The 25,808-nt window shown below is 39.6% G+C and overlaps 1 protein-coding gene across 1 annotated transcript in view; it reads left to right on the forward strand.

Annotated features, from left to right (window-relative positions):
* Nucleotides 1-25,808, forward strand: part of LOC126365906 (tectonic-1-like) — a 71,466-nt gene that overhangs the window by 31,744 nt on the left and 13,914 nt on the right. Inside the window, exons 3-4 of the mRNA XM_050008628.1 lie at nt 17,084-17,243; nt 17,348-17,550. Coding sequence (XP_049864585.1) covers nt 17,084-17,243; nt 17,348-17,550 — 363 coding nt within the window. The remainder of the gene's footprint in view (nt 1-17,083; nt 17,244-17,347; nt 17,551-25,808) is intronic.

Below are 25,808 nucleotides of genomic sequence, written 5' to 3' on the forward strand. Positions count from 1 at the left end.
AATACACTCCATTACATGTGATGCACTTGTCAAGCCTCTTTTCCCACTGTTGGAAGCATGTTTGGAACTCTTCCAGTTTGATATTGTCCAGTGCCCTTTGCGAAGCTTTTTTTACCGCCTCCACATCATCATAATGCTCCCCTTTAAGCGTTTTTTTTCATTTGTGGAAATAGGAAAAAGTTGCACGGGGCTATGTCCGGTGAATATGGAGTGTGGGGAGCGACAGACCACCTCTGAGGTGCTGAATAGTGGGTCACTCGTAAGGCCGTGTGTGCTGGAGCTTTGTCATGATGCAGAAACCAGTCACCTGATCGCAAAAGTTCCAGGCGTTTCCTCCTCACATTCTCTCACAGACGCCTTAAAAAATCCAAGTAAAAGTGCTGGTTAACAGTCTGGCCAGGGGGTATGAATTCCCGATGCACAATTCCACGAACATAAAAAAAAAAGACAATGATCATCGTTTTCACATTTGACCTCACTTGCCTTGTTTCTTTTGGTCTGGAAGAGTTGGGAGTCCTCCACTGGCTTGACGCTTGCTTGGTTTCTGGGTAATACCTGTAACACCAACTCTCATCCCCTGTAATGACTTTGTTCAAGGAGTTTGGATCACATGCAGTCTCTGTTTTCAAGTCCTGATACACACATTCATGCTGATGGTTTTTTGCTCCTGTGTGAGAAGGTGCGGAACAAATTTAGCAGCAACACGTCTCAAAATCCACTGGCACAAGCTCCAACTGATTCCTATCTCTGCTGAAATTTGGTCAATTGTTTGGCGATGATCCTTGTTGATCTTTTGTCGGACGTTTTCAATGTTCTCCTCATTTTGCGATGTTGAAGGGTGTCCAAAATGAGCTTGGTCCTCAACACACATCTCACCACGTTTAAAGCACCCAATCCACTCAAAAACCTGTGTGCAGCTCATAGCATCATCCTCTAAAGCTTTCTGAAGCATTTGGTGTGTCTCCGTTGCAGTTTTTTTAAGCAGGAAACAAAATTTCACACACACTCTTTGTTCTTTTAAAGCTGCCATAACAACTTCGCAGAGTAACCCACCAACAGTCAGAGAAACACAATACCACTCTTGCACATTCAGCTCTACACTGTCATCATCTGCACAGCTGTTTCATGGAGGTCTCTACTAACAGCATCTAGCGTGAGAACCCTGCACTATGTCTACGAGTGGCAGTGCCCTCGGAGTCCGGTTTCTTTTGGGACCCCCTCGTACAGGGAAGGCCAACAAAAATGGTCTCAGTTTATTTGACCCATGTGAGAGCACCCCAGAGATATTGAAAGACCTGAGCTGGCAGACTCTTGAAGGTAGACATAAACTGTCCTGAGGAACTTACTTAGAATGGTGACTCTAAGAACATACTAAAACATCCTACATATCACTCCCATAGGGATCATGTGGGCAAGATTATATTAATTACAGCACAATTGTAGGCATTTAAACAGTTATTCTCCATGTTTTTCATGTGTGAATGGAACAAAAGAAAGCCCTAATAAATGCTACTGTGGGACTTGTCCTCTGCCGTGTACTTCACATTGTCTGCAGAGTATGGATGTAGATGTAGGTGTAAATGTAGAAGCAGATACAGCATATCTGGGATATGAGCTGCACACTGATCAATTAACAGGATGAGTTTCCTGTTTCTAACACCCAACCTTGCATCCCAGGCTTGCAAGAATTGTTTGAATATAGTTGTTGTTACCTGTGCTTTCATATGTATTTTTACATGGAAATGTCTGTTATTTTTAAAGCATTATTGACTCTTTGCCTTTCCAATTATTAGTTGCACCCACTTTTCTGTTTACTTTCATTACAGTATACTAAGATAGACTCTCATATCTAAATTTTTTGCCATGGTATTTCTCTCCTCTGAACTCAAGAACTACGTGTCAGGCAGAAGGTGAAACATTAAGCCTGTTTCTCCTGCATTAAAAATGTTGTTGGGATTGTATCTTTCTATGAGTAATGGAGGAGGATTTGTCTGTGAATGAACTGTGTCAACATTTATGGTTCCAGCCTCTTCTCAAACATATTTATACAGTAAATTATGTCAGTTCTTTAAACTTCCAGTCCATCCATTGAACCCTTTGAAGTCTGCGAGTCCCACACTTTGTGACAATTTTATTGTGTTTGCATGAACCATAGTACCATCAGTTCAATATTTGAAGCACAAGCTGGTTTTATCCATTTCAGTAGCACATTTTTCCAGTTTGCGAGACTAACCATCATAAACTCATTTTCATTTGCTGTCCCCTCCTTCCAGACATACTGCTTCAGTTATTTTTCATTCGCCCACTGTTGTACTTAATCTTGATGGTGGAATGTTCAATTTCCATGCAACATCAACATGCTTCATGTGTGAATTTTTGTCCACATCATAAATAATGTTCATGTTTCTCCATTTGTTAATTGTCTCAATGTAATTTTGTCCTTGGTGTTTTGTTACATCATTCAACACCAAAAGAACAGGGAATAAGAATTGGTCAAATGGTAAACAAACAAAGAAAACCTTTGTCTGAGTTACTTGCTAATAAATATATGGTTTATTTTTTGACCACTACAACTTTGTCCCTGCCTCTGATCGGTACGTGTCAGTAGAAGTGGTGTGTCACTGGAGCCACTGTCAACCTATACCAACTACTTTTCTGCTTTTGCATGTCATTTCTACCATAGCCATCGATCTGTATGACATGCAGAATTGCTAGCACTGAACAGCACTGTTTCCCTGGACATTTCCTCTGTCCACAGCTGCAAACTTTCTGCTCCCTTTTGTCCCAGAACATTTGGCAACAAAGTTGCAGCAGCCAAGCAGTACTGATACTGCCAAATTTGAACACACTAAGCAGGAGTGAGAGCATATAAACAAGTTGTTTTAACATGCATTTAAAGGAATTGTACTTATTATGTACAAAAATGGGTGTGCTATGTGGGAAAATATGGCAGTGAGGGACATAGTAATGAGAGCCACTGTATATGTTTCTGAGATTTAACAGCAAAGGCCTCAGTATTAAGGGAACAAAAGGAATTCCATGGTTAAAAGTGGAGGAGATGGACGCGTGGAAGAGAGTATTAAGGGCTGCTAAGGGGAGTAGGGACTGTATGCTAACGTGATGGAAGCTGAAATGAGTGTCAGCTTGGGGGACATATGGGATCCAGTATTGAAATCAGACTATGACAGAGCTTTGGACAGTGTCACCTACATCTATACCCAATGAGTCAAATTACAATGTGTGGCAGAGCATATTTTGTGTACCACTGTCACTTCCTCCTTTTCTGTTCAAATTGTGTAAGGTGCATGGGAAGAACGATAGTTGGCTAGCCTGTGTGTGAACTCGAATTGCTCTAATTTTATCTTCATGATATTTTCACAAGATATATGAGTACATAGGTAAACTGGAAGATCTTTGTGGTCTTTCTGCAAGGTATTTGTAGGAGGAAACAATATATTGATTGACTCTTCTAGGAATGTACACTCTCATAATTTTAATTGTAAATCATGTAATGAAGCACAGTGCCACCCTTCTAGCTTCTGCTTGGATGAACATCTCCATGACATTTTCTCACTTAGTAAATGAACCTGCGAGGAAATGTTCTACTTTTCTTTCAATCTTCTCTGTTAATCCTATCCAGTAATGGCCCTAGACTGTAAGCTATACCAAAGGAATGGTTGAATGACAGCTTTGTGAGCTCATTCAGTCTTGCTTCAGCATCTGTTGGCTACACACAAGGAGAGCAGAAAGTTACTTTCTTAGCTTTTTCTGTGTGCTTTCATACTTTAATTCATGAATTCCTTGCGTGTTTTTGTTTTTAAGAGGCATAGTCTCACATTCTAGTAACCATAAAGTGTAGATCACCGAGACTATGGAGCAGTTGACTTTTGTTTGTTTTGAATTGCTGGCTGCATAGCTCAGCAAGATACCAGCTTCCATTGGTGGCATGCCAGGAGAGTTGTGAGTTACTTATTTAGCTTCCTCTGTGTGTTTTATATTTAAGCCTGAAGGTAGTAATATTACTAAGACAGATCCATGCTGTGTGCAGATGCAGGAGTACCTGGTCACAGTTCACAAGCAGCTGAAGATGCTTTTGGCTCTGGTCAGCTATCTTCAGGCTGCTGCCTTGAGGTATAGTGGTGGTGAAGAATCTGGTGTATTATATGGCACTCATCAGGTGTTACTTGTATCACCCACAGACTCTATTACCTAGCCACCTCATGGCATACCCAATTTGGAGGACCTACCCTCACCACAGGGTGAGTGGCAGATTGTATCGCATTTGTGTCACATGAGGTGGAGAGTGAATGTGGAGGTTGGCTGTCTTACCCATTCACCCCATAAGTGGATAGTGTCCTGTCTGTTGGCGATGACCAGACAGGGATTTCTGGTTATCAAATGCTCCAATATTATGTGTATAATGGAGTTCTTAAGGGAAATAGGACCCAGGGCTGGAGAGAAGTCCATTGTGTGCTCAGTATGTTTGCCGGGAGGCCTCATCTGAGATGTGGAGGAGGCCCTGCCTGCAGCTATCAAGAGTGCTGGGCGCAGTCATCTGCAATTTATCGCTCATATTAGCACCAATGACATCTGTCACTTGGCTTCTAAGGCCATCCTCAGTTCTTACAGGCAACTGGCAGAATTGGTGAAGACTTCTGGCCTCACTCGTGGGTACAAATAGAATGTACAATTTGCATTATTGAACCCACAGACCACCATTGGTGTCTGGAACCAAGATGAGGGTACATCCAAAGACTCTGTCAATTCTCTGACATTCTTGGCTGCAGATTTATGGATCTGCATTATGGTGTGGAGAACTGTAAGTCTCCCCTTGATAAGTGACAGGTACAAAAGAAGCAGCTGCTCATATAGTAGAGTACTTGGGGAGTGCCCCTGGGTGGTGCTAAGCAAGCAGCAACATAGGCTGTTAAGACAGTCTTTGTGATTTCCTAGCACAATACATCTCAATGGCTCCTAACATCAACAACAGTTTTTTTAAGGATTGGAGACCTAGATATTTGGACCTAGTATTAGAATTTTACTGATTAACATATGGCGCATTAGCAGATCTAAATACTAGTATTTATCAAAACTCTGCCTGTAAAATAGTGTTGATGTGATTACTATCAAAGAAACACATGCAGATGGTGTAGACTAACTCAAAACCAGGGGTAAAATATGAGGACACAATCTCCTTGGTGCAACCAACCACCCAGCATATGAAATCACCACATATGTGTCCAATACAACAGAGAAGGTTTTCCTAATCTGAACAGTAACCCCTAACAGTATCAACAAATTTGTTCTAAACTTTGATATTTATATGTTGTGAACATGTGCAAACCCTCAGCAGTTCAATGACCATCTCAAGCCCTTCACTCACTCTCCATTCAGCTATTTACTTGGGTGATTTCAACAGCCACCCTAAGCAATGGAAGTATAATTCCAATGACTCTGATGGAGAAGCTTTATTTTTGTGGGCAGAAGAACACAATCTACACCAAATTTTTGATACCAAGGACCGATTCACATGAGGTCAGTTGCATGGAGCTAAGAGTGCAATCCTGATCTATATTTTGCGTCTTCAAGTGATAACCTTCACTCACAACAATCACATGGAGAGTTCTACGTGACTTTCCTCACAGCCTGCACTGCCCAGTAATACTGTAAGCATGTTTGCAGATCCCAGCTCAGCTGACAGACAACTCCCTGCTTCCACAAGGTAGAAGTTGCAAGTCACAAGTTGCAGACAGATCAATAAATACTGCAGTTGTTTTTGGTTGTTTCTGAAAGCCAGTTTCTATGTAAGTTGTCAATGAAAGTACTTGATCAACAGCTATGGTTGAGTTAGAACCTGGCACATTCAACAGGACTATTTCCGACTATCTTGATACACATTCTGTTATACAGCAGCCTCTCAAGTAATTTGTACATCATACTCAGAAGGGCAGTAGGATGGTGACCAGAACATTCTGGTACTCAGAAATAAAGTTGATGAACTACTCATTTGTATCGACGAAATGAATTCATCTAACCCAATTGACATAATCTGCCTCTCTGAACATCAAGTGACCACTGGTATAGATATGTTAGACATTTCAGGGTTTAAGCTAGCTTCCTACTTCTGCAGAGTAGATATGGACGGAGGAGTTGCCACATTTACTAAGAACTGCCATAAATTCAAGAACATTGACATTAATAAATTCTGTTGCACAGTATCTAGAAGCATGTGCAACAGAAGTAAGTTCCGTAACAGATCCTATATAATAGTAACTATTTAACAAGCACCTGCAGGAAATTATAATCTATTCATAAATCATCTAGAAGCTCTTTTGGGTTATTTAACAGGAAGAAACAAAGAAATTTTGATTGCTGGTGACTTTAACACAGATTTTCTAATGCAGTCTTCCAGTAAACCTTTACTGCAGTTAGTAATGTTGTCTTTCAATCTAACTCACACTGCAAACTTTCCAACTAGGATCACTAAATCCTCAAGGATAGCCATTGATAACATTTTTATAGCCAAATCAAGGGAACAAAATCATATCATAAAACCTGTAATAAATAGACTATCAGAACATGACATGCAGCTCCTTGTTTTAGATTTAAATTCTAAGCATATTATCAAGACTGCTAAATCTGAGTACAGGAGAGTAATAAAAAAAACAAAAATTGAGTGTTTTAGAAAACTGCTCAAAGATATGAACTGGAAAGATGTTTATAGTGCTCATGACATGAATGAAAAATATAACACAATGTCAGTACCATGTTTGAAAGCTGTTTTCCTCTAAAAGTTACTCAAAATAAACAGAAGTCTATAATAAAACCATGGATTACACAAGGAATATAGATTTCCTGTAGGACGAAAAGGAAAATGTATCTGCCAACCAAGAATAGCTCCAATGCTGATGATTTAGCTAAATACAAGGAATACTGTAAAATATTTTAAAAAAGTAATTCAGACATCTAAACAAATGCACTAAGAGAAGAAGATAGCAATGTCAGGAAACAAAATAAAAACAATATGGGATATAGTGAAAGAGGAGACTGGTAGAACCAGAAAGGAACAGGAGCAAATAGTATTAAGGGGTTACGTGACACATTAGTAGCCAATGGGCATAGTGTGGCAAATCTATTTAACAAGTACTTTATATTCGTTACTGATAGAATGGGATTGTAAGGGTCAGTAAATAATGCCCTTGAATATCTGAAACTAGCCTTTACAAATAACTTCAGGTACATGAAAATGTCACTCACTTCACCAAAAGAAATCACTTCCATAATAAAATCTTTAAAAACAAAGCATTCTAGTGGTTACGATGAAATATGAATAAAGTTAATTAAGGCATGTTCTTGTGAGTTTAGTACAATTCTAAGTTACTTGTGTAACCAGTCAATTATAACTGTGACATTTCCTGAGTGGCTAAAATATGCAGATGTTAAGCCTCTATTCAAGAAAGGGGATAAAGAGATACCATCAAACTACAGACCCGATTTCACTTTTGCCAGCATTCTCAAAAAATTTAGAAAAAGTAATGTACAGGTAGCTTCTCAACCATCTGACCACAAATAACATATTATCAAGAACACAGTTTGGATTTCTGAAGGGTTCTGATATCAAGAAGGCAATTTACACCTACAGTGAAAATGTACTTAATTCAATAAATAACAAGTTACAAGTAGCAGGTATTTTCTGTGATTTGTCAAAGGCATTCGATTGTGTGAATCACAAGATCCTTTTAAATAAAATAGAATTCTATGGTGTCGCGGGCAGTGCTGCAAAATGTTTCAAGTCACACCTCGCTAACAGGAAACAAAGGGTGTCAGTACAAGGGACTAGTGAATTAAGTCATCAGTCATCATCAGAATGGGAAGAAATTACATGTAGCATCCCACAAGGATCCAGCTTAGGGCCATTGCTTTTTCTTGTATACAGTAATGATCTTTCATCAGTTACACTGCCAGAAGCAGAGTTCGTTTTGCTTGCAGATGACACAAGTATTGCAATAAATAGTATGTCGAGTGTAGTTCTAGAAAGATCTGCTAATGATATTTTCATGGATATTAATAAATGGTTTAAAGCCAACTCACTGGCATTAAACTTCGAAAAGACTCACTATATGCAATTCAGAACCTGTAAGAGATTCCCAACCAGCATAGGCATAAAGTATGAAGAAGAGCAGATAGAAGAGGTTGACAGTCTTAAATTCCTGGGATTACAACTTGCTAATAAATTCAGTTGGGAGGAGCACACCACAGAAAAGCAGAAACGCCTTAACAAATCTGTATTTCCAATTCGAGTGTTAGTAGACATAGGTGACATAAAAATGAAAAAGCTTGCATACTTTGCCTACTTTCATTCCATAATGTCATATGGTATAATATTTTGGTGTAACTCTTCAAGTCAAACAAAAGTATCCGGTGTCCAAAAGCATGTAATACATATTATTTGTGGAGTAAATTTGTGGACGTCCTGTAGAAATCTCTTCAAAGAACTGGGTATACTAACTACTGACTCTCAGTATATTTACTCCTTAATGAAATTTGTCCTAAATAATATATCTCTTTTTCCAACAAACAGCTCGGTTCATACATACAATACCAGGAACAAAAATGATCTGCACAAGGACTTAAAAGCACTTACTTTAGTTGATAAGGGGTCCACTGCTCAGGAACACTCATCTTCAATAATTTGCCAGCAAACATAAAAAATTTAGTTACAATAAAGATCAGTTTAAAAGGAGCCTGAAAGACTTAATAGTGGCCAACTCCTACTCCATTGATGAATTTTTAATAGAAACAAATGATGTATTGTATATATTCATACTATTAGTATTGTTATTACAGCTTAAAAAAAAATTGACGTGTTCCACATCCATGAGGATCTCCTAGCACGGATCTGTGGAACAAAAAACTAATCTAATCTAATCTAATCTTGAGGTTTGTGGGTGGGATTGACACCAATGATCTTTGTCTGTTTCATAAGTCATGGAATAGATCCTGTGTGCAGAGTGATGGAGAAAATTTGCGCCAGCCATGTTTTAACATATTTACCAAGTGTAGAAGAACTCTGGGGGTCTGACATCAAAACCTGGAGTTTTATCTATTTTAATGTCTTATACAGTCATTGAAATGTCTTCAGGAGTGAATAGGAGAGAATATGATTTATGATGTGAACATTCTGCCATCATGGTTCTCAGCCCTCACTTCACTTGCATGGTTTGAGGTAAGGATGTAATTGTTTTAGATGTTGAGACGATGTGTGCAGCAAATGTGTTTGGTTTTATGAGGAGGTTGTTTTGTTCCCTTTGTTCAATCTGCAGCTTCCTAAATCTGTAGCAGAAACCAGGCTTTTCTGTTTGATTGTTTAAAGTCACATTTTTCACCAGTGTCCTGCCATTTCTGGTGGTGCATGGTGCATGCAGCAGTTTGTCTGCTATTTCTTGTTCTGCAGTGAAGATAAAATCCTCATACAGTTTCCCACTGATCTCAGACCACTGAGGGATGCACTCCTTCTGGTAACCTGTGGGATTAAACTTTAACTGCCATGTTTAATATTGCACCCCCAAATCTTTCACTGTTATTTCTCAAGGGAGGCATCCATCCCATGATCTTATCAAGATCTTTAGAGAAGTCACACCAGTTTGCTTTCTGAAATTTTCAGTGTGGGTGGGGAGTGGAACTTACCACTGGGCTGGGATCTGCAAACATGCTTACAGTATTACTGGGCAGTGCAGGCTGTGAGGAAAGTCACGTAGAACTCTCCATGTGATTGTTGTGAGTGAAGGTTATCACTTGAAGACGCAAAATATAGATCAGGATTGTACTCTTAGCTCCATGCAACTGACCTCATGTGAATCGGTCCTTGGTATCAAAAATTTGGTGTAGATTGTGTTCTTCTGCCCACAAAAATAAAGCTTCTCCATCAGAGTCATTGGAATTATACTTCCATTGCTTAGGGTGGCTGTTGAAATCACCCAAGTAAATAGCTGAATGGAGAGTGAGTGAAGGGCTTGAGATGGTCATTGAACTGCTGAGGGTTTGCACATGTTCACAACATATAAATATCAAAGTTTAGAACAAATTTGTTGATACTATTAGGGGTTACTGTTCAGATTAGGAAAACCTTCTCTGTTGTATTGGACACATATGTGGTGATTTCATATGCTGGGTGGTTGGTTGCACCAAGGAGATTGTGTCCTCATATTTTACCCCTGGTTTTGAGTTAGTCTACACCATCTGCATGTGTTTCTTTGATAGTAATCACATCAACACTATTTTACAGGCAGAGTTTTGATAAATACTAGTATTTAGATCTGCTAATGCGCCATATGTTAATCAGTAAAATTCTAATACTAGGTCCAAATATCTAGGTCTCCAATCCTTAAAAAAACTGTTGTTGATGTTAGGAGCCATTGAGATGTATTGTGCTAGGAAATCACAAAGACTGTCTTAACAGCCTATGTTGCTGCTTGCTTAGCACCACCCAGGGGCACTCCCCAAGTACTCTACTATATGAGCAGCTGCTTCTTTTGTACCTGTCACTTATCAAGGGGAGACTTACAGTTCTCCACACCATAATGCAGATCCATAAATCTGCAGCCAAGAATGTCAGAGAATTGACAGAGTCTTTGGATGTACCCTCATCTTGGTTCCAGACACCAATGGTGGTCTGTGGGTTCAATAATGCAAATTGTACATTCTATTTGTACCCACGAGTGAGGCCAGAAGTCTTCACCAATTCTGCCAGTTGCCTGTAAGAACTGAGGATGGCCTTAGAAGCCAAGTGACAGATGTCATTGGTGCTAATATGAGCGATAAATTGCAGATGACTGCGCCCAGCACTCTTGATAGCTGCAGGCAGGGCCTCCTCCACATCTCAGATGAGGCCTCCCGGCAAACATACTGAGCACACAATGGACTTCTCTCCAGCCCTGGGTCCTATTTCCCTTAAGAACTCCATTATACACATAATATTGGAGCATTTGATAACCAGAAATCCCTGTCTGGTCATCGCCAACAGACAGGACACTATCCACTTATGGGGTGAATGGGTAAGACAGCCAACCTCCACATTCACTCTCCACCTCATGTGACACAAATGCGATACAATCTGCCACTCACCCTGTGGTGAGGGTAGGTCCTCCAAATTGGGTATGCCATGAGGTGGCTAGGTAATAGAGTCTGTGGGTGATACAAGTAACACCTGATGAGTGCCATATAATACACCAGATTCTTCACCACCACTATACCTCAAGGCAGCAGCCTGAAGATAGCTGACCAGAGCCAAAAGCATCTTCAGCTGCTTGTGAACTGTGACCAGGTACTCCTGCATCTGCACACAGCATGGATCTGTCTTAGTAATATTACTACCTTCAGGCTTAAATATAAAACACACAGAGGAAGCTAAATAAGTAACTCACAACTCTCCTGGCATGCCACCAATGGAAGCTGGTATCTTGCTGAGCTATGCAGCCAGCAATTCAAAACAAACAAAAGTCAACTGCTCCATAGTCTCGGTGATCTACACTTTATGGTTACTAGAATGTGAGACTATGCCTCTTAAAAACAAAAACACGCAAGGAATTCATGAATTAAAGTATGAAAGCACACAGAAAAAGCTAAGAAAGTAACTTTCTGCTCTCCTTGTGTGTAGCCAACAGATGCTGAAGCAAGACTGAATGAGCTCACAAAGCTGTCATTCAACCATTCCTTTGGTATAGCTTACAGTCTAGGGCCATTACTGGATAGGATTAACAGAGAAGATTGAAAGAAAAGTAGAACATTTCCTCGCAGGTTCATTTACTAAGTGAGAAAATGTCATGGAGATGTTCATCCAAGCAGAAGCTAGAAGGGTGGCACTGTGCTTCATTACATGATTTACAATTAAAATTATGAGAGTGTACATTCCTAGAAGAGTCAATCAATATATTGTTTCCTCCTACAAATACCTTGCAGAAAGACCACAAAGATCTTCCAGTTTACCTATGTACTCATATATCTTGTGAAAATATCATGAAGATAAAATTAGAGCAATTCGAGTTCACACACAGGCTAGCCAACTATCGTTCTTCTCATGCACCTTACACAATTTGAACAGAAAAGGAGGAAGTGACAGTGGTACACAAAATATGCTCTGCCACACATTGTAATTTGACTCATTGGGTATAGATGTAGGTGACACTGTCCAAAGCTCTGTCATAGTCTGATTTCAATACTGGATCCCATATGTCCCCCAAGCTGACACTCATTTCAGCTTCCATCACGTTAGCATACAGTCCCTACTCCCCTTAGCAGCCCTTAATACTCTCTTCCACGCGTCCATCTCCTCCACTTTTAACCATGGAATTCCTTTTGTTCCCTTAATACTGAGGCCTTTGCTGTTAAATCTCAGAAACATATACAGTGGCTCTCATTACTATGTCCCTCACTGCCATATTTTCCCACATAGCACACCCATTTTTGTACATAATAAGTACAATTCCTTTAAATGCATGTTAAAACAACTTGTTTATATGCTCTCACTCCTGCTTAGTGTGTTCAAATTTGGCAGTATCAGTACTGCTTGGCTGCTGCAACTTTGTTGCCAAATGTTCTGGGACAAAAGGGAGCAGAAAGTTTGCAGCTGTGGACAGAGGAAATGTCCAGGGAAACAGTGCTGTTCAGTGCTGGCAATTCTGCATGTCATACAGATCGATGGCTATGGTAGAAATGACATGCAAAAGCAGAAAAGTAGTTGGTATAGGTTGACAGTGGCTCCAGTGACACACCACTTCTACTGACACGTACCGATCAGAGGCAGGGACAAAGTTGTAGTGGTCAAAAAATAAACCACATATTTATTAGCAAGTAACTCAGACAAAGGTTTTCTTTGTTTGTTTACCATTTGACCAATTCTTATTCCCTGTTCTTTTGGTGTTGAATGATGTAACAAAACACCAAGGACAAAATTACATTGAGACAATTAACAAATGGAGAAACATGAACATTATTTATGATGTGGACAAAAATTCACACATGAAGCATGTTGATGTTGCATGGAAATTGAACATTCCACCATCAAGATTAAGTACAACAGTGGGCGAATGAAAAATAACTGAAGCAGTATGTCTGGAAGGAGGGGACAGCAAATGAAAATGAGTTTATGATGGTTAGTCTCGCAAACTGGAAAAATGTGCTACTGAAATGGATAAAACCAGCTTGTGCTTCAAATATTGAACTGATGGTACTATGGTTCATGCAAACACAATAAAATTGTCACAAAGTGTGGGACTCGCAGACTTCAGCTTTCATTTTACCGTCTTTATATTGCCACACCAGACTGGTCAACCAATGATTGGACAGAATCCACATAGTGATTTTACATAGGACCTGTATTTGCTATTGTTTTCACCAAGATACTTCACTATGGTGGATGGTGTTGCATGCTTCACACATTGATCTTTTTATATACACACAGATTTCTGCTAACTTTTGTCTGTAAGCATTTTCACATTCTCTTCTGACCCGAGAGAACAACAATCTTGGTTTTCTCATCATTTTTTGAATTTTGTTATTAAACCACAGTGTGTCTTTTCCATTGTTAATCTACTTACTTGTAAAAGTTATCCAAATCAAGATTCACTATCAGTTCAAACTGTTCCTCTGTGTCTATCATATTGAAATTAAGTGATGTCCATTCACTGTCTAAATTGGATGCTAGCAACTGCTGATCTGCTCTTTCCAGCATAAGTATTCTCTTAGTCCTGATAGATTTATGAACTTTCATAATCATTGTCACTTTGACTACACAGTAACCATTAAATCCAGTCTCCGTACTGACACTGTCAATAAGGGCTCATCTGTTTGTAGTTACAATGTGTAAAATATTTCCATTTTGTGTGGGTTGTTGAACTAGCTACTCAAGACAGTTTTTAGAAAACGTGTTCAGAACTACTTCACAAGACGACCCTTGTGTGCCACTATAGAGAATCATTTGGTGTCCCAGTGTATACTTGGTAGGATAAATTCACCTCAAACTAATATTTAGTGACTTGTGCATTTCTGTGCGGCTGAGAGTAGACTTTCTTTGACTGATTCTGCCACTGTTAGGGCAGAATTGGATATAAGGTAAAAACATCCAATGATTAACTTGAGGTTACTGAGCGAGTTGCTTGTGTCCAGATAGCTTCATAGTTAGACTGGGTTCCAACCTCAGTGGAGACAATAATTGTAATGACTGTAGTGAACGCTCCCCCTACTATGGTGTGTAACATGTCACTCTGCTATACATTGCATGCCTCCTTAAATGTTTTGGAGTTTTCTTTTTCTGGATTCATCTGGCTCTCAGATCTGAAGTAATTTGAGTAAAGGGCAGTAAATTCAGGAACTTTGTTACAAATGCTATGGCAGTTGTAAACATTCCTCTCCCCTGAGTGATTATCCAAGCTGCATGTTAATATACCACAGAATGTTTCATCTAGGTCTTGTCATACCACTACTGACTTCTGGCTCTCCTAGATGAATAGAGCATGCTGCTTTTTACACAGTCATTGCTTGCAGAATCCATGTGGATAAAATCTCCTCAGGTTATCAGCCAAGTGGTGGTGTCATCATGTCACAACATTTCAGTGAGTTTCACAATCATTATCTTCAGACTCTTAGAAAAGGTGTTGTAATTAAGAAGTTGAGTATTTATGGACATATCAAGAATTCTCAAAGCTTTTTTTTAATTTTTTTTTAATTATACAATAATGGTGAGTGTAAACACTGCTGTTAGGGAAGAAGACCATGGTCAAATAGAAGATGCATTGAACCACAAATATGCACATAAGTTAAGCATTGAATATTAAGCTTTTGAACTTTTATTCTTCAACAGACTATGCACAAACCTGATGTCCCAAACCTCAGTTTAGGATCCTGTACCGCCCATACAATTTTGACCCTAAAAGTTTGCGTACCCTGTATAACACATAAATAGCCATTCTTACTACATTATGTCCTGTTATGTCCTGACTGTCTGGTGGAGAGAACCAGTTCAACAGCTAAGTTACAGTGTTCTATATCTTCTTTGTGCATACATTCTTTGTTCAACTCTTCTTCACATGATGAGGGGTTGTTACCTTCTTAGACCATTATCTGTAGTTTCATTTTCAATGTGCAAAGAATGTGTTCTTGAATACTTACTCCTTGCATAACAACAGATTTGTTATCTATGGATATGTTTCGTAAAATATAAAATGGATACATACTGAAAGGCCCTCTTTTTATATCTGCATCTATATTCTGTACACCACATTAATGTGTCTGATGGGAGGTATTTGTGGTAAGACCTTCATTTCCCCTCTTTTCTGTGCCATTCATGTATGGTTCATGGGAAGAACAACTGTCAGTAGGCCTCTGTATGAGCTATATATTCTTTGAGTTTCTTATCTTTCTGTCCTCTGTGTATGTGCTGCAAAACACCTGCGGTATGAGAATCTTCATTACTGCTATCTATGAATGGAATGGCAAGGCTGTCAGACACACTAATAATAGGTGTCCTATCTCGTAAAGTGGTATCTGAAGCATAAATGTAGCTGTAGAGTTAGAAGCTGAATTCTCCTATAGTTATTGACTGTACACAAAGTAAAATTGTCACTCTTAAAATGTCAAATCTCAAATTTTTAAGATTAGTAAAGTTTTATCAAAGCATATGGCATATTTACTGAAAAATAAAGTAACATGATCTGTCATATTTTCTCTGTGTTATTGATTATGAAAGCACACTGTAAATCAGGTAAGAGCTGCTACCTGCAGAGTCAGTTGCAGAGCTGCTGGTGGTTTGCTGTAAGGGCCTGTTGCCAAACAGAAGCAGTTACTCTTTACCTTTAACTGAAGAACTGAATTTTTGAAAATGGAAAGAATGGTTACTGTTGTTTGCTAGTGAGTTTTGTGTCTTGACGTAGCTCTAAAAATGAAAATCCATGTGGCATCTTCTAATAACAGCTGTACCTCTATCAATCAAGAGTTCTTAATGGTTTATGATATGCTCTGGTATCTTATTGCTGTTCTTTATTACCCTTTTCCTTAATACAAGGACTGGAACTTAAATAGCGGCAACTATTTATTCACATCTGATACAAAAGAGTTACTTGTTTGCACCTGTTACTGTCCTTCAAAGTAGTCACCAGCACTGTATAGAACCCGTTGCCAGTGATGTGGAGGGCGTAGTATACCGCTATCAGAGCCTGTTGATGGTGCGAATGGAGCAGTCTACTGCCTGTCGAATCTCTGGAACAGTTCTGAAATGAATGCCACAAAGTGGTTCCTTCATCTTTGGAATCAAATCAAAGTCACAAGGACTTAAATCCGGGGAGTATGGTGGATGGTACAGTACTCCCAGTCCCATTGACCAAACAGAGCAGCCACAGCTTGCACTGTATGCACTCATGCATTGTCATTCAAAATTATGGGTGGATTGTGCAGAAAGTATTGCCACTTCTTTCACAAAGCTGATTGCAGGTGATGCTCCAAAAATGAACAGTAATATTGTACATTGATGGTCTGCTGTGGAGGAACATAATTCATTAGGATAACACCATCAGAGTCATACACAAGAATCACCATAATTTTAGACTGCTCCATTTGCACCATCAACAGAACAGGCTCTGCTAACATATACTACACCTTCCACATTGCTGGCAATGGGTTCTACACAATGCTGGTGACTACTCTGAAGGACAGTAACAGGTGCAAACATGTAACTCTTTTCTATTGATTGTGAATAAATAGTTGCCACTATTTAAGTTTCAAACCTCGTATTATAAATGAGATACACAACTATAGGGTTCATTAAATTTTATGTAAGCATACAAAAGCAGTGGATCTTGATTCATGTAGATTACAGTTACACTTTGTTGTATCACAAGTCAGTATAAAAACAGATAAAATTTAAATAGTTTCCTGGCAATCCACATTTTTTTATGTTGTGTTCAACTATCATAAATATTTTTGTAGATCACAAGTTTTTCAACTGTAATATGTTTATTTAGCTTGCATGTAATGCCTGTCTTTTGTGTGTAATTTTATAACATTATAATAAGCCATTTGTTTCTCAAACCAGGTTGTCACAAACATAGAAGATTTTAAAAATGCTCTGCCTGTAAGAAACACATACCCTTGGCCAGAGAATTTTGCAAATCACAGTGTCTTCAATTTCAGTGGAAATTACAAGGCAGCTGATATAATTTGGACCTTTCACAATTCTACAATGCATCCATTAAGTATGTTAATTGATTACTATAAAAATCATATTTATTAAATTATTTTATTAACTTAAAATAAATTACTTATCTCACTTATGAGTGTAATTTCCAATTCTCATCAGGTTTCCCAACAAAGTTAACAAACGAATACTGCCAAGTGACACATTCACTTCAGTATTTGAGGGAATGGTCAGGCCATTGCACTCGCATTGTAAGCTCCTGTGATGCTGACGATGGCCTGAGTGCAGCCTGGTATTATAAACATTTCAGCATTCTTGCCGATCCTCTTTCTGTCAACCAGAGCCATCTTGACACATTTCTTGAGGTATAGTTATGTATATTATTTATTGACCAGTATTTCTTGTGTTTGTTTTATTAATTAATAAAACAAAAATAAGCATCATTAAATGTAGTAAAATATCTGCAGTCATATAAATACAAGCAACCTACAAGACATCTACATCTATGTAATATACTGCAGAAGACACTTTATGGTGCATGTTGGAGGAGGGAACATTGTGTCATTGCTTGTCATTTCCTTTTATGTTCCAGTAGCAAATGGAATGAGTGAAAAGTGACTTTCTGTTTGCCTCCATACAAGCCCTAACTTTCCTATCTTCTCTCTGCAGTCCTAATGTGAGGTTAGAATTAGGCAATAGAATCGTTTTTTTTTTTTTTTTTTGTTGTTGTTGGTTTTTTTTTCCAGTCTGTCACAAATGCCTGTTCTCTAAATGTTCTCAACAGTGTTTCATGAAAAGAACATTGTTTTCCCTCTGGGAGTGACCATTTGAGTTCATGTATAATTTCCGTAATACGTCTGATGAATGTACCAGTAACAAATCTAACAACATTCCTCTGAAGTGCTTCAATGTCTTTCTGTAATACAACCTCATGGGGATCTGAAACATTCAAGCAGTACTCAAGAATGCGTTGCGCACCGCTGTTTCTTTATAGATGACCTGCACTTCTGTGGTATTCTCCCAATAAATCAAAGTCAACAATTCATCTTTACTATTATTGACCTCATGTGATCATTCCATTTCATATTGCTTTGCAGTGTTACACCTAGACATTCCATCAACGTGACAGTTTTCAGCAGCACATCACTAACACAGTATTCAAACATTACAGGACTGCTTTTCTTACTCATCTTCATTAATTTTCACTTTTCTACATTTGGAGCAAGATGCCGTCCAAGTAGAATTTCTATGTCATCCTGTATCCTCCAACAGTCACTCACTTTACAACAACAGTTTACCATATATTACTGTGTTTCAGTTAATCACTGACCATAAGCCATTAATATCATTATTTGGCCCCACCTCTCAGATTCTGGATAGGGCGGCCACTGCAGCTCTGGGCCTTGTTCCTCTCTAAGTACCATTATGACATTCATTTTCGCCCTAACGGACAGCATGCCAACGCCAACGCTCTTTCCCGTCTTCCGGTGGGCCCGGATCCTAAGTTCGATTGGGAGGAGATTATGTGTTTTCATTTGGATGTGGCATCCTGCCAAGCAGTTGATGGCTTCCTGATCACTAGTTCTAGAGTTGCCGGGGAAACAGCAGCTGACCTGGTTCTCTGCCAAGTAGTTCGCCTTGTTCAGCAGGGGAGGTCACCCTGACCTCCAGGCCGGACTTGGAACCTCTTCGTAATTATTTTGTTCTACGAGACTGCCTCTCAGTCTTGGAAGGAGTTCTCCTTCTGTCTTACGATGATAAAGCTCCTTGCGTGGTTGTTCCTGCAAGTTTGCGAAGAGAGGTCCTCGCGTTATTACATGAGGGGCACTGGGGTGTTTCCCGCACTGAAACCTTGGCTCACGGACATGTGTACTGGCCTGGTATTGACACAGAAATGGAGCACTTGGTGGCTGCATGTTCCCAGTGTGTGAGCCAACAGGCATCTACCAGGTCAGCGTTCTCTTCATGGCTGCCTTCAACCTAGGCATGGGAACGTGTTCACATAGATTTTGCAGGCCCGTTTCTCAATGGCTTTTGGCTCATTGTCAGTGGTGCTTATTCCCGATTCCCATATGTGGTTCACTGCTCCTCAACCACTTCAGAAGTGGCAATCCAGGCACTAGCAAAAATCTTTTCTGTGGAAGGTCCGCCAGTCACCCTGGTATCAGGCAATGGACCTCAGTTTATTTTGCAGACCTTCCAGGATTTTTGTAGGCATTTCAGTATTCAGCATGTTTGCTCTCCCCCCTTTCATCCACAATCGAATGTGGAAGCTGAACACATGGTATGCACATTTCAGATGCAGATGAAAAAGTATATCCACAAATTTCCTGTGGAGGAAGCATTGACGTTTTTCCTGACGGCATACTGGACCACACTGATGGGAGAACGCAGCCCTGCAGAGTTCCCCCACAGGTGCCAACCTAGGACTCTGCTGTACCTTCTCCGGCCTGGTCCTCACCAGTCTTCGCAAAATGGGGTACCCGGCTATCCACCGGGTATGTCCTTCTGGGCACATGAGTTTGGTCGCAATCCATGTTGGATACCGGCGGTGGTCCTGCGCCGCAATGGCTGCCAGCGCTATACCGTACTGGCAGGGGACCAGGAGGTACGTCGTCACAAAATCAGCTATGTTGTTTCGGCACCCACCCTCTGACCCCTCGGGCACCGGCATCCCCATTGCTGGCACCCGTGTTGTTTTCTCAGAGGATGCTACCACCCCTCCCACCTGTGACTCCGCCACACTGTGATGGTTCTCAGCCTTCGTGGCCTCCAGTATCTCCAGCACCAGCATCGCCATCATTAGAGATGCCCTGGTGAGAGCCGGCCCCCCTCGCAGGCCCGGTTTCTCAGGAGGCTGGTTCACCTGTGGTAGTCCCTTCCCCATCGTCCCTGCCACTGGGTCTTGCCCCTCCCGAGGTGGACCAGGATCTGGAGTTCAACGGCTTGTCACCCGTTCTGTCCCAGGCTCCCTTGGTGGGACAATGGGGCCCACTTCGTGTGGGTCACTTTCAACCGTATTCGAAGGTTCCGGCTCGAGGGTTGGCAGATCCCCCCCCCCCCCCCCTCTCCCCCCCGACTCCAGCCTTCCAATAGATGTGGAGGTCATCACTACTGCACGATCCTCCGCCTTCTGATGCAGTGGATCACAGTGGCTTCACCCCACCCCCCCCCCCCTCCCCCCCCGAAGGAGGAGGAGTGCAGTAGCCACCAGAAAGATCGTGGGAGGCGCACATCGGCACGGCGCGTCACAGACAGTAGTTGCCGCAAGTAAAGTCTCATCCACCAGAGGGCAAGCGAGAATTCGGCTCCACCCTCTGCCGGCAGAACAACAACTCAGGCAGCATGGGCTGTGCCCAGTCAGTTCACATCAGGCATGCGTAGCAGACTGTTCCCGGTCTACACTAAGTATCATACACTTTTTACCAGTCTATTGCGACTTTGTACTGAACAAGATTTCACAATAAATGCAAGCTAAGCAAGCAGCTAGTGCCAAAGAAAACTGAATTGAGGTGTCATCTGGACATAGTGACTTATTTTTTAACAGCTGTTTCAGTTTGTCTATACCAGAGGTGCCTATTTTTATGTCCTCTATATGAGAGTGTGTGCAAAGTGCAGGTGAATTTGGATGACAATAAGTTTTGCAAAGTACAAATCTAAAGTAAAATACAAGTCTAAATTATTCTGTCTTATATTTATCAGATGACTGTTGAAAACACTCATTCATGGGGGAGAAGTTAGATTGTTTGAAGGCACCCCTCAGAATCAGTGAAATGTGGTAACTCAAGTTGGCATCATTTTGCAAACAATTGCTGAACATTGGTATGTTACTCACAGTTTATTTGCAGTCTGAATAGTGGCAGTATATGTGAGTGGATAAATAATGGAAACTGATTAATAATTGCTGCTTGAATAATTTTAAAAAAAAGTTAATTGGAAAGAATAAATGAAAGAAATTAGAAAGTACACTTATCCTGGTACTAATATCAACAGCTAAGTCAGTACATTTAAGATCAATATTCATCATTTAAGTTATGTACTTCTTCACATTTATTACATTGTTTGTAGTCCTGATCATAACAATGCTGATGCAGGATTGCTCCTCCACTACTTGCACTAATTCCTCTTGTTTGCCCTGAACCTCTGGATGCAGGATTCTCAATAAGGGTGAAAAGATGGACAGACACTTGTGGTCGAAGTGAATATATGAATAAAACTTTACTTTCCTAATAACTTTTTCTAACACTTTTAATGTATGCTTGAAATACACATTTTCATACAATACTGCTATGACAGATCTTGTCATATGTCTGCCTGCTACCACTTATAGAAACAGTACCTTTGACTTTGTGTGTGTGTGTGTGTGTGTGTGTGTGTGTGTGTGTGTGTGTGTGTGTCTATATATGCCACGTGTATAAAAGAAAAAGAACGAATAAAGAAAAAAAGTAATATGATCCATTTTAAGTCATAGTTGCACAAGTCATACACAACATGACTGGTTTAATTATGTAAGAGTGCAGATATACAGGTAAACCTAATTAACATTCAATATTTGCTATCAGTGAAATTAAGACCAAGCTCAGCAAGAAGGATAATAACAACCTCAATACTAGTACATTCTTAACATCAACCTTTAATTCTGCACTTGTGTAAAACTTTGAATATCTGGGATCTGATATTAATAAGACAAATGTTGTGTCAACCGAAATGAAATCAAATGTCTTAAATGTTGGTAGATGCTTCCACTTGTCTAAGAAGTTACTGGCCTTCAGGGTATTAAACAGTCAGACTAAACTGCAATTATGCAAAGTTATTATCAGACTAGTCGTACATGGAAATGAAACATGGACATTATAGAGTACTGATGAGATGCATTTTAATGCATGAAGCAGTTCATGATGACACTGGTGGATTTCTAGAACAAATGCTTTTATGATTCATGATTTAGTGGAAGAAGACAAAGGATGAGCATAAAGTGCCGTGGAAGAGTTTATAAAAACTATTAGATGTAGTCGATGGCAGAGAACCACACTGGAGAGGGCAGGTTTGAAGAAATTTGTGGAAGTGACTAATATGCACACAGACTCATAATGCCACACGAAGAAGGAGAAAAATATCAGTATTTCTATCTATAGTTCCCACAAAGAAACATTAGGAGGATAAAACTGTTCATAATGTAACAGTGTCTGTCTACTCCTGTAGCAGATCACATTGTGGTGGTGAAAGTATGCAGTTGTATCAAAAGCAATATTCACTTGAGAAAACTACAGAATTAAAAGGATACACAATGACTGGGCAATGCTTATCTGGAGTGGTACTTTTGATAGACAGACAGAAAGAAAAAAATAACTGTTCTACCTTCTTCATCAAGGAGGAAAAAGGGATAGTTTTGGGAAGGTTAGGATAGAGGGGCAGGTACTCAGACCTTACACTGAGAAGGACCCACTTGAAATGATGAATGTTTGCAGAAGTACAGGGTTGGCATGCACTATATACTGTTTAACCTCCATTTATCCACATCTCTTCACCTCCAAGACAGCCTTGCCTTCATTTGTTGGACATATCAATGTCAGTGACAGTGGCGGCTCATGAATATACATTCTGAATGTTCCCAAATATTTTGGAAACAGGCAATCTCAATGTGAAATTAATAGCATCTGCTGTATAATAGTTACGCGTGTGAACAAATTTATACAACTCCTGCCACTGTTAATAATAATAATAATAATAATAATAATAATAATAATAATATGCATTACTATTCTGACAAAAGAAGGAATTGTTTTTGTGGAATTTTGCTGTTTTGTGCACAAGTGCAGTTTAGAGCAAGAAAAACATGTGTAAGCTTTCACTACTCTCCGTTTTACATTTTTGTGTAATTGGGTGTTTCTAAGCTTTTTAATTTTTTTGGTAAATGTACCATGTCCCCAACACCTGTATTAGTTCCCAAATTAACTGTAAGGCTGAAAAATCAAACATTCTTACATTGCACCCAAACAACAGCTTATGATTATTGTATAGTTCTTTGTTAAATGTTTGCTCGTAATCTCACTTATTTGATTTCATCACTTTCGATCAATGGATCTGTTCTGGGAGGCTGCAGTTCTTTTGTGGCTAATTTTTCCTGGTAATTTACTTTTCTGTTAGCACTTAAAACAGATTCAACATAGTTCATGTTGACACAAACTACTGTTTTTGGAAATAATTAAATTCAAGTAGTAATGTCTACCAACATAGTCAACTGACTAGTGTGCAAATGAGCTGCTGAGAACTGCAAGGGCCAAAAGCACACCATCGACGATCCCACATTTAAGTGAATACTAGAGAAACAACACAGCTTTATGTGAACGCCAATACTTGTATATACACTGTGGCCCTACAGCACAGATAAACCTGACTCACCCTAAGATCAGCGGATGTCAAAAGCATGAATAAATGCTAGTATCAGAATTGATGATGATGTGCTTTAGGCCCTTATGGTTCTCACTGCCTCAAATGGATCACAGTATGATAAAATTCAAAATTTGATATACTGTAACTCACCCAGAAACCCACAAAATAGGTTTTTCAGTGAGTTCAACTATAACATATACTAAAGTACGATCTAATTATAGTACATAGCGAATGAACTGACATATATGAGGAGTGTAGCAACGTCCAGCATGATTTATTCCAAGTGAACAAGGGTAAGTCTGCTGCATTGTGCTACCACCTGGTTGCATTAATGTAAACTTGTAGTTGCATGGAAGGGTTAGCTGTGCATGCTGTGAACTGAGTACATTGATTATTCAATCCATATGTATTTGGCCTGTAAGACAAATGTGCAAAAGCATCTTAAAATGTGCACAGCTACAGGTGTGCTCGTGACACTGATGCCAGGTTTCACAGAGTCAAGAAGAGTACCAATGTTGCATAGCGTGGTAGATTCAGTGCCATGTATTTCAGATCATTGTATCTATGTTATGTTTAACTCCATTCAAAGAAAAGTAAACAATAAATTCAAAAGTTGGAGTGTTCACTTGCTCTTGTGCTCTTACACAGCAGCCGCTATTGGTCAGTTACCAATCTAAAACTATACTCCTTCATGTTTCAGTACAAGATCCCATACTACCATTAATCTACATCCATACTCAATTAACCACTGTGCAGAGCATGGCAGAGTACTTCCCATTGTACCAGTTATTAGAGCTTCTTCTTATTCCATTCACATATGGAGTGCAGAAAGACTGTTTAATGGCTCTGTGAATGCTGTAATTAAACTATTGTGAAGGGGTGGAGGGTCATAGTATATTCCTAGGACCATTGATTAAAGCCAATTTTTGAAAATTTCTTAGTAAGCTTTCTCAGAATAGTTTCCATCTATTTTCACATGTCTGCCAGTACAGTTTCTTCAACGTCTCTGCAATACCATCCCACTGGTCAAAAAAGCATATGACAGTTTGTGCTGCCCTTCTCTGTATACATTCAGTATCCCCATTCAACCTATTTGGTATGGGTCCCACAAACTTTAACAATATTCTAGGATGAGTCACTTGAGTAGTTTGTAAGCAATCTCGACTGTAGACTGGTTACATTTATCTAGTATTGTACTAACAGACCAAAGTCTGCTGTCTGCTTTACCCACAACCCAGCATATCTGATCATTACCCTTAGGTATTGTGGAAGTTTACTGATTCCAGCTGTGTCTTGCTGATACTATATTCATAGGATACATCATCTTTTCATTTTGTGAAGTGCACAATTTAACATTTCTGAATATTTAAAACAAGCTGCCAATCTTTGCATCACTTTGAAATCTCATCAAGATCTAACTGAATATTTGTGCAGATTTTTCTCAGACGGTACTTCATTGAAGATGACTACATCATCAGCAAAAATTCTGAGGTTACTATTAATTTTTCCTGCAAGATCATTAATTTACAACATGGACAGCAAGGGTCACTACACACTTATCTGAGTCACACTCAAAATTACTTATACATATGTCAATGACTCTCCATTTGAGATACCATGCTGCTTCCTCTCTACTAAAAAATCCTCAATCAAGTCACCAATCTTGCTTGGTACCTCATATTGTCACCTTTTTGATAACAAGCGTAGATGTGGTACTGAGTCAAATGCTTTTTAGAAACAGAAATACTCCATCTATCCGACTGCTTTGATCCCTAGCTCTCAGGACATTTCAAGGTTAGTTTTATATTTATTTTGTTTCATGTAAGAATAGTGTGAGTTGGATTTCACATCATCAGTGTTTGAAGAATCCATGCTGTTTGGCATGGGAGGTGGTCATTCTGTTTGAGATACCTCATTACATTTGAGCTCAGAATATATTCTAAGCTTGGATGGATTTCAAGGATAATGGACAGTAGTTTCATGAGTCACACCTGATACTCTTCTTGTAGACAGGTTTGTCTCGTGCTTTCTTTCAACTGTTGGGCATGATTTTTGTTTGGGGAATCCCTGGTAAATTATAGTTAGTAGAGGCCACACACTTGCTATAGAATCTGATGGGGATTCCATTGGGTCCTGAAGCTTTCATCTTGTTCAGTTTTAGTGATTTCAGCTATTTCTCAGCTCCACTGACACTAACATCTATATCACTCATCTTTGCAGTGCTGCAAGA

The sequence above is a fragment of the Schistocerca gregaria genome, chromosome 4, assembly GCF_023897955.1.
Source record: "Schistocerca gregaria isolate iqSchGreg1 chromosome 4, iqSchGreg1.2, whole genome shotgun sequence".
Lineage (NCBI taxonomy): Eukaryota > Metazoa > Arthropoda > Insecta > Orthoptera > Acrididae > Schistocerca > Schistocerca gregaria.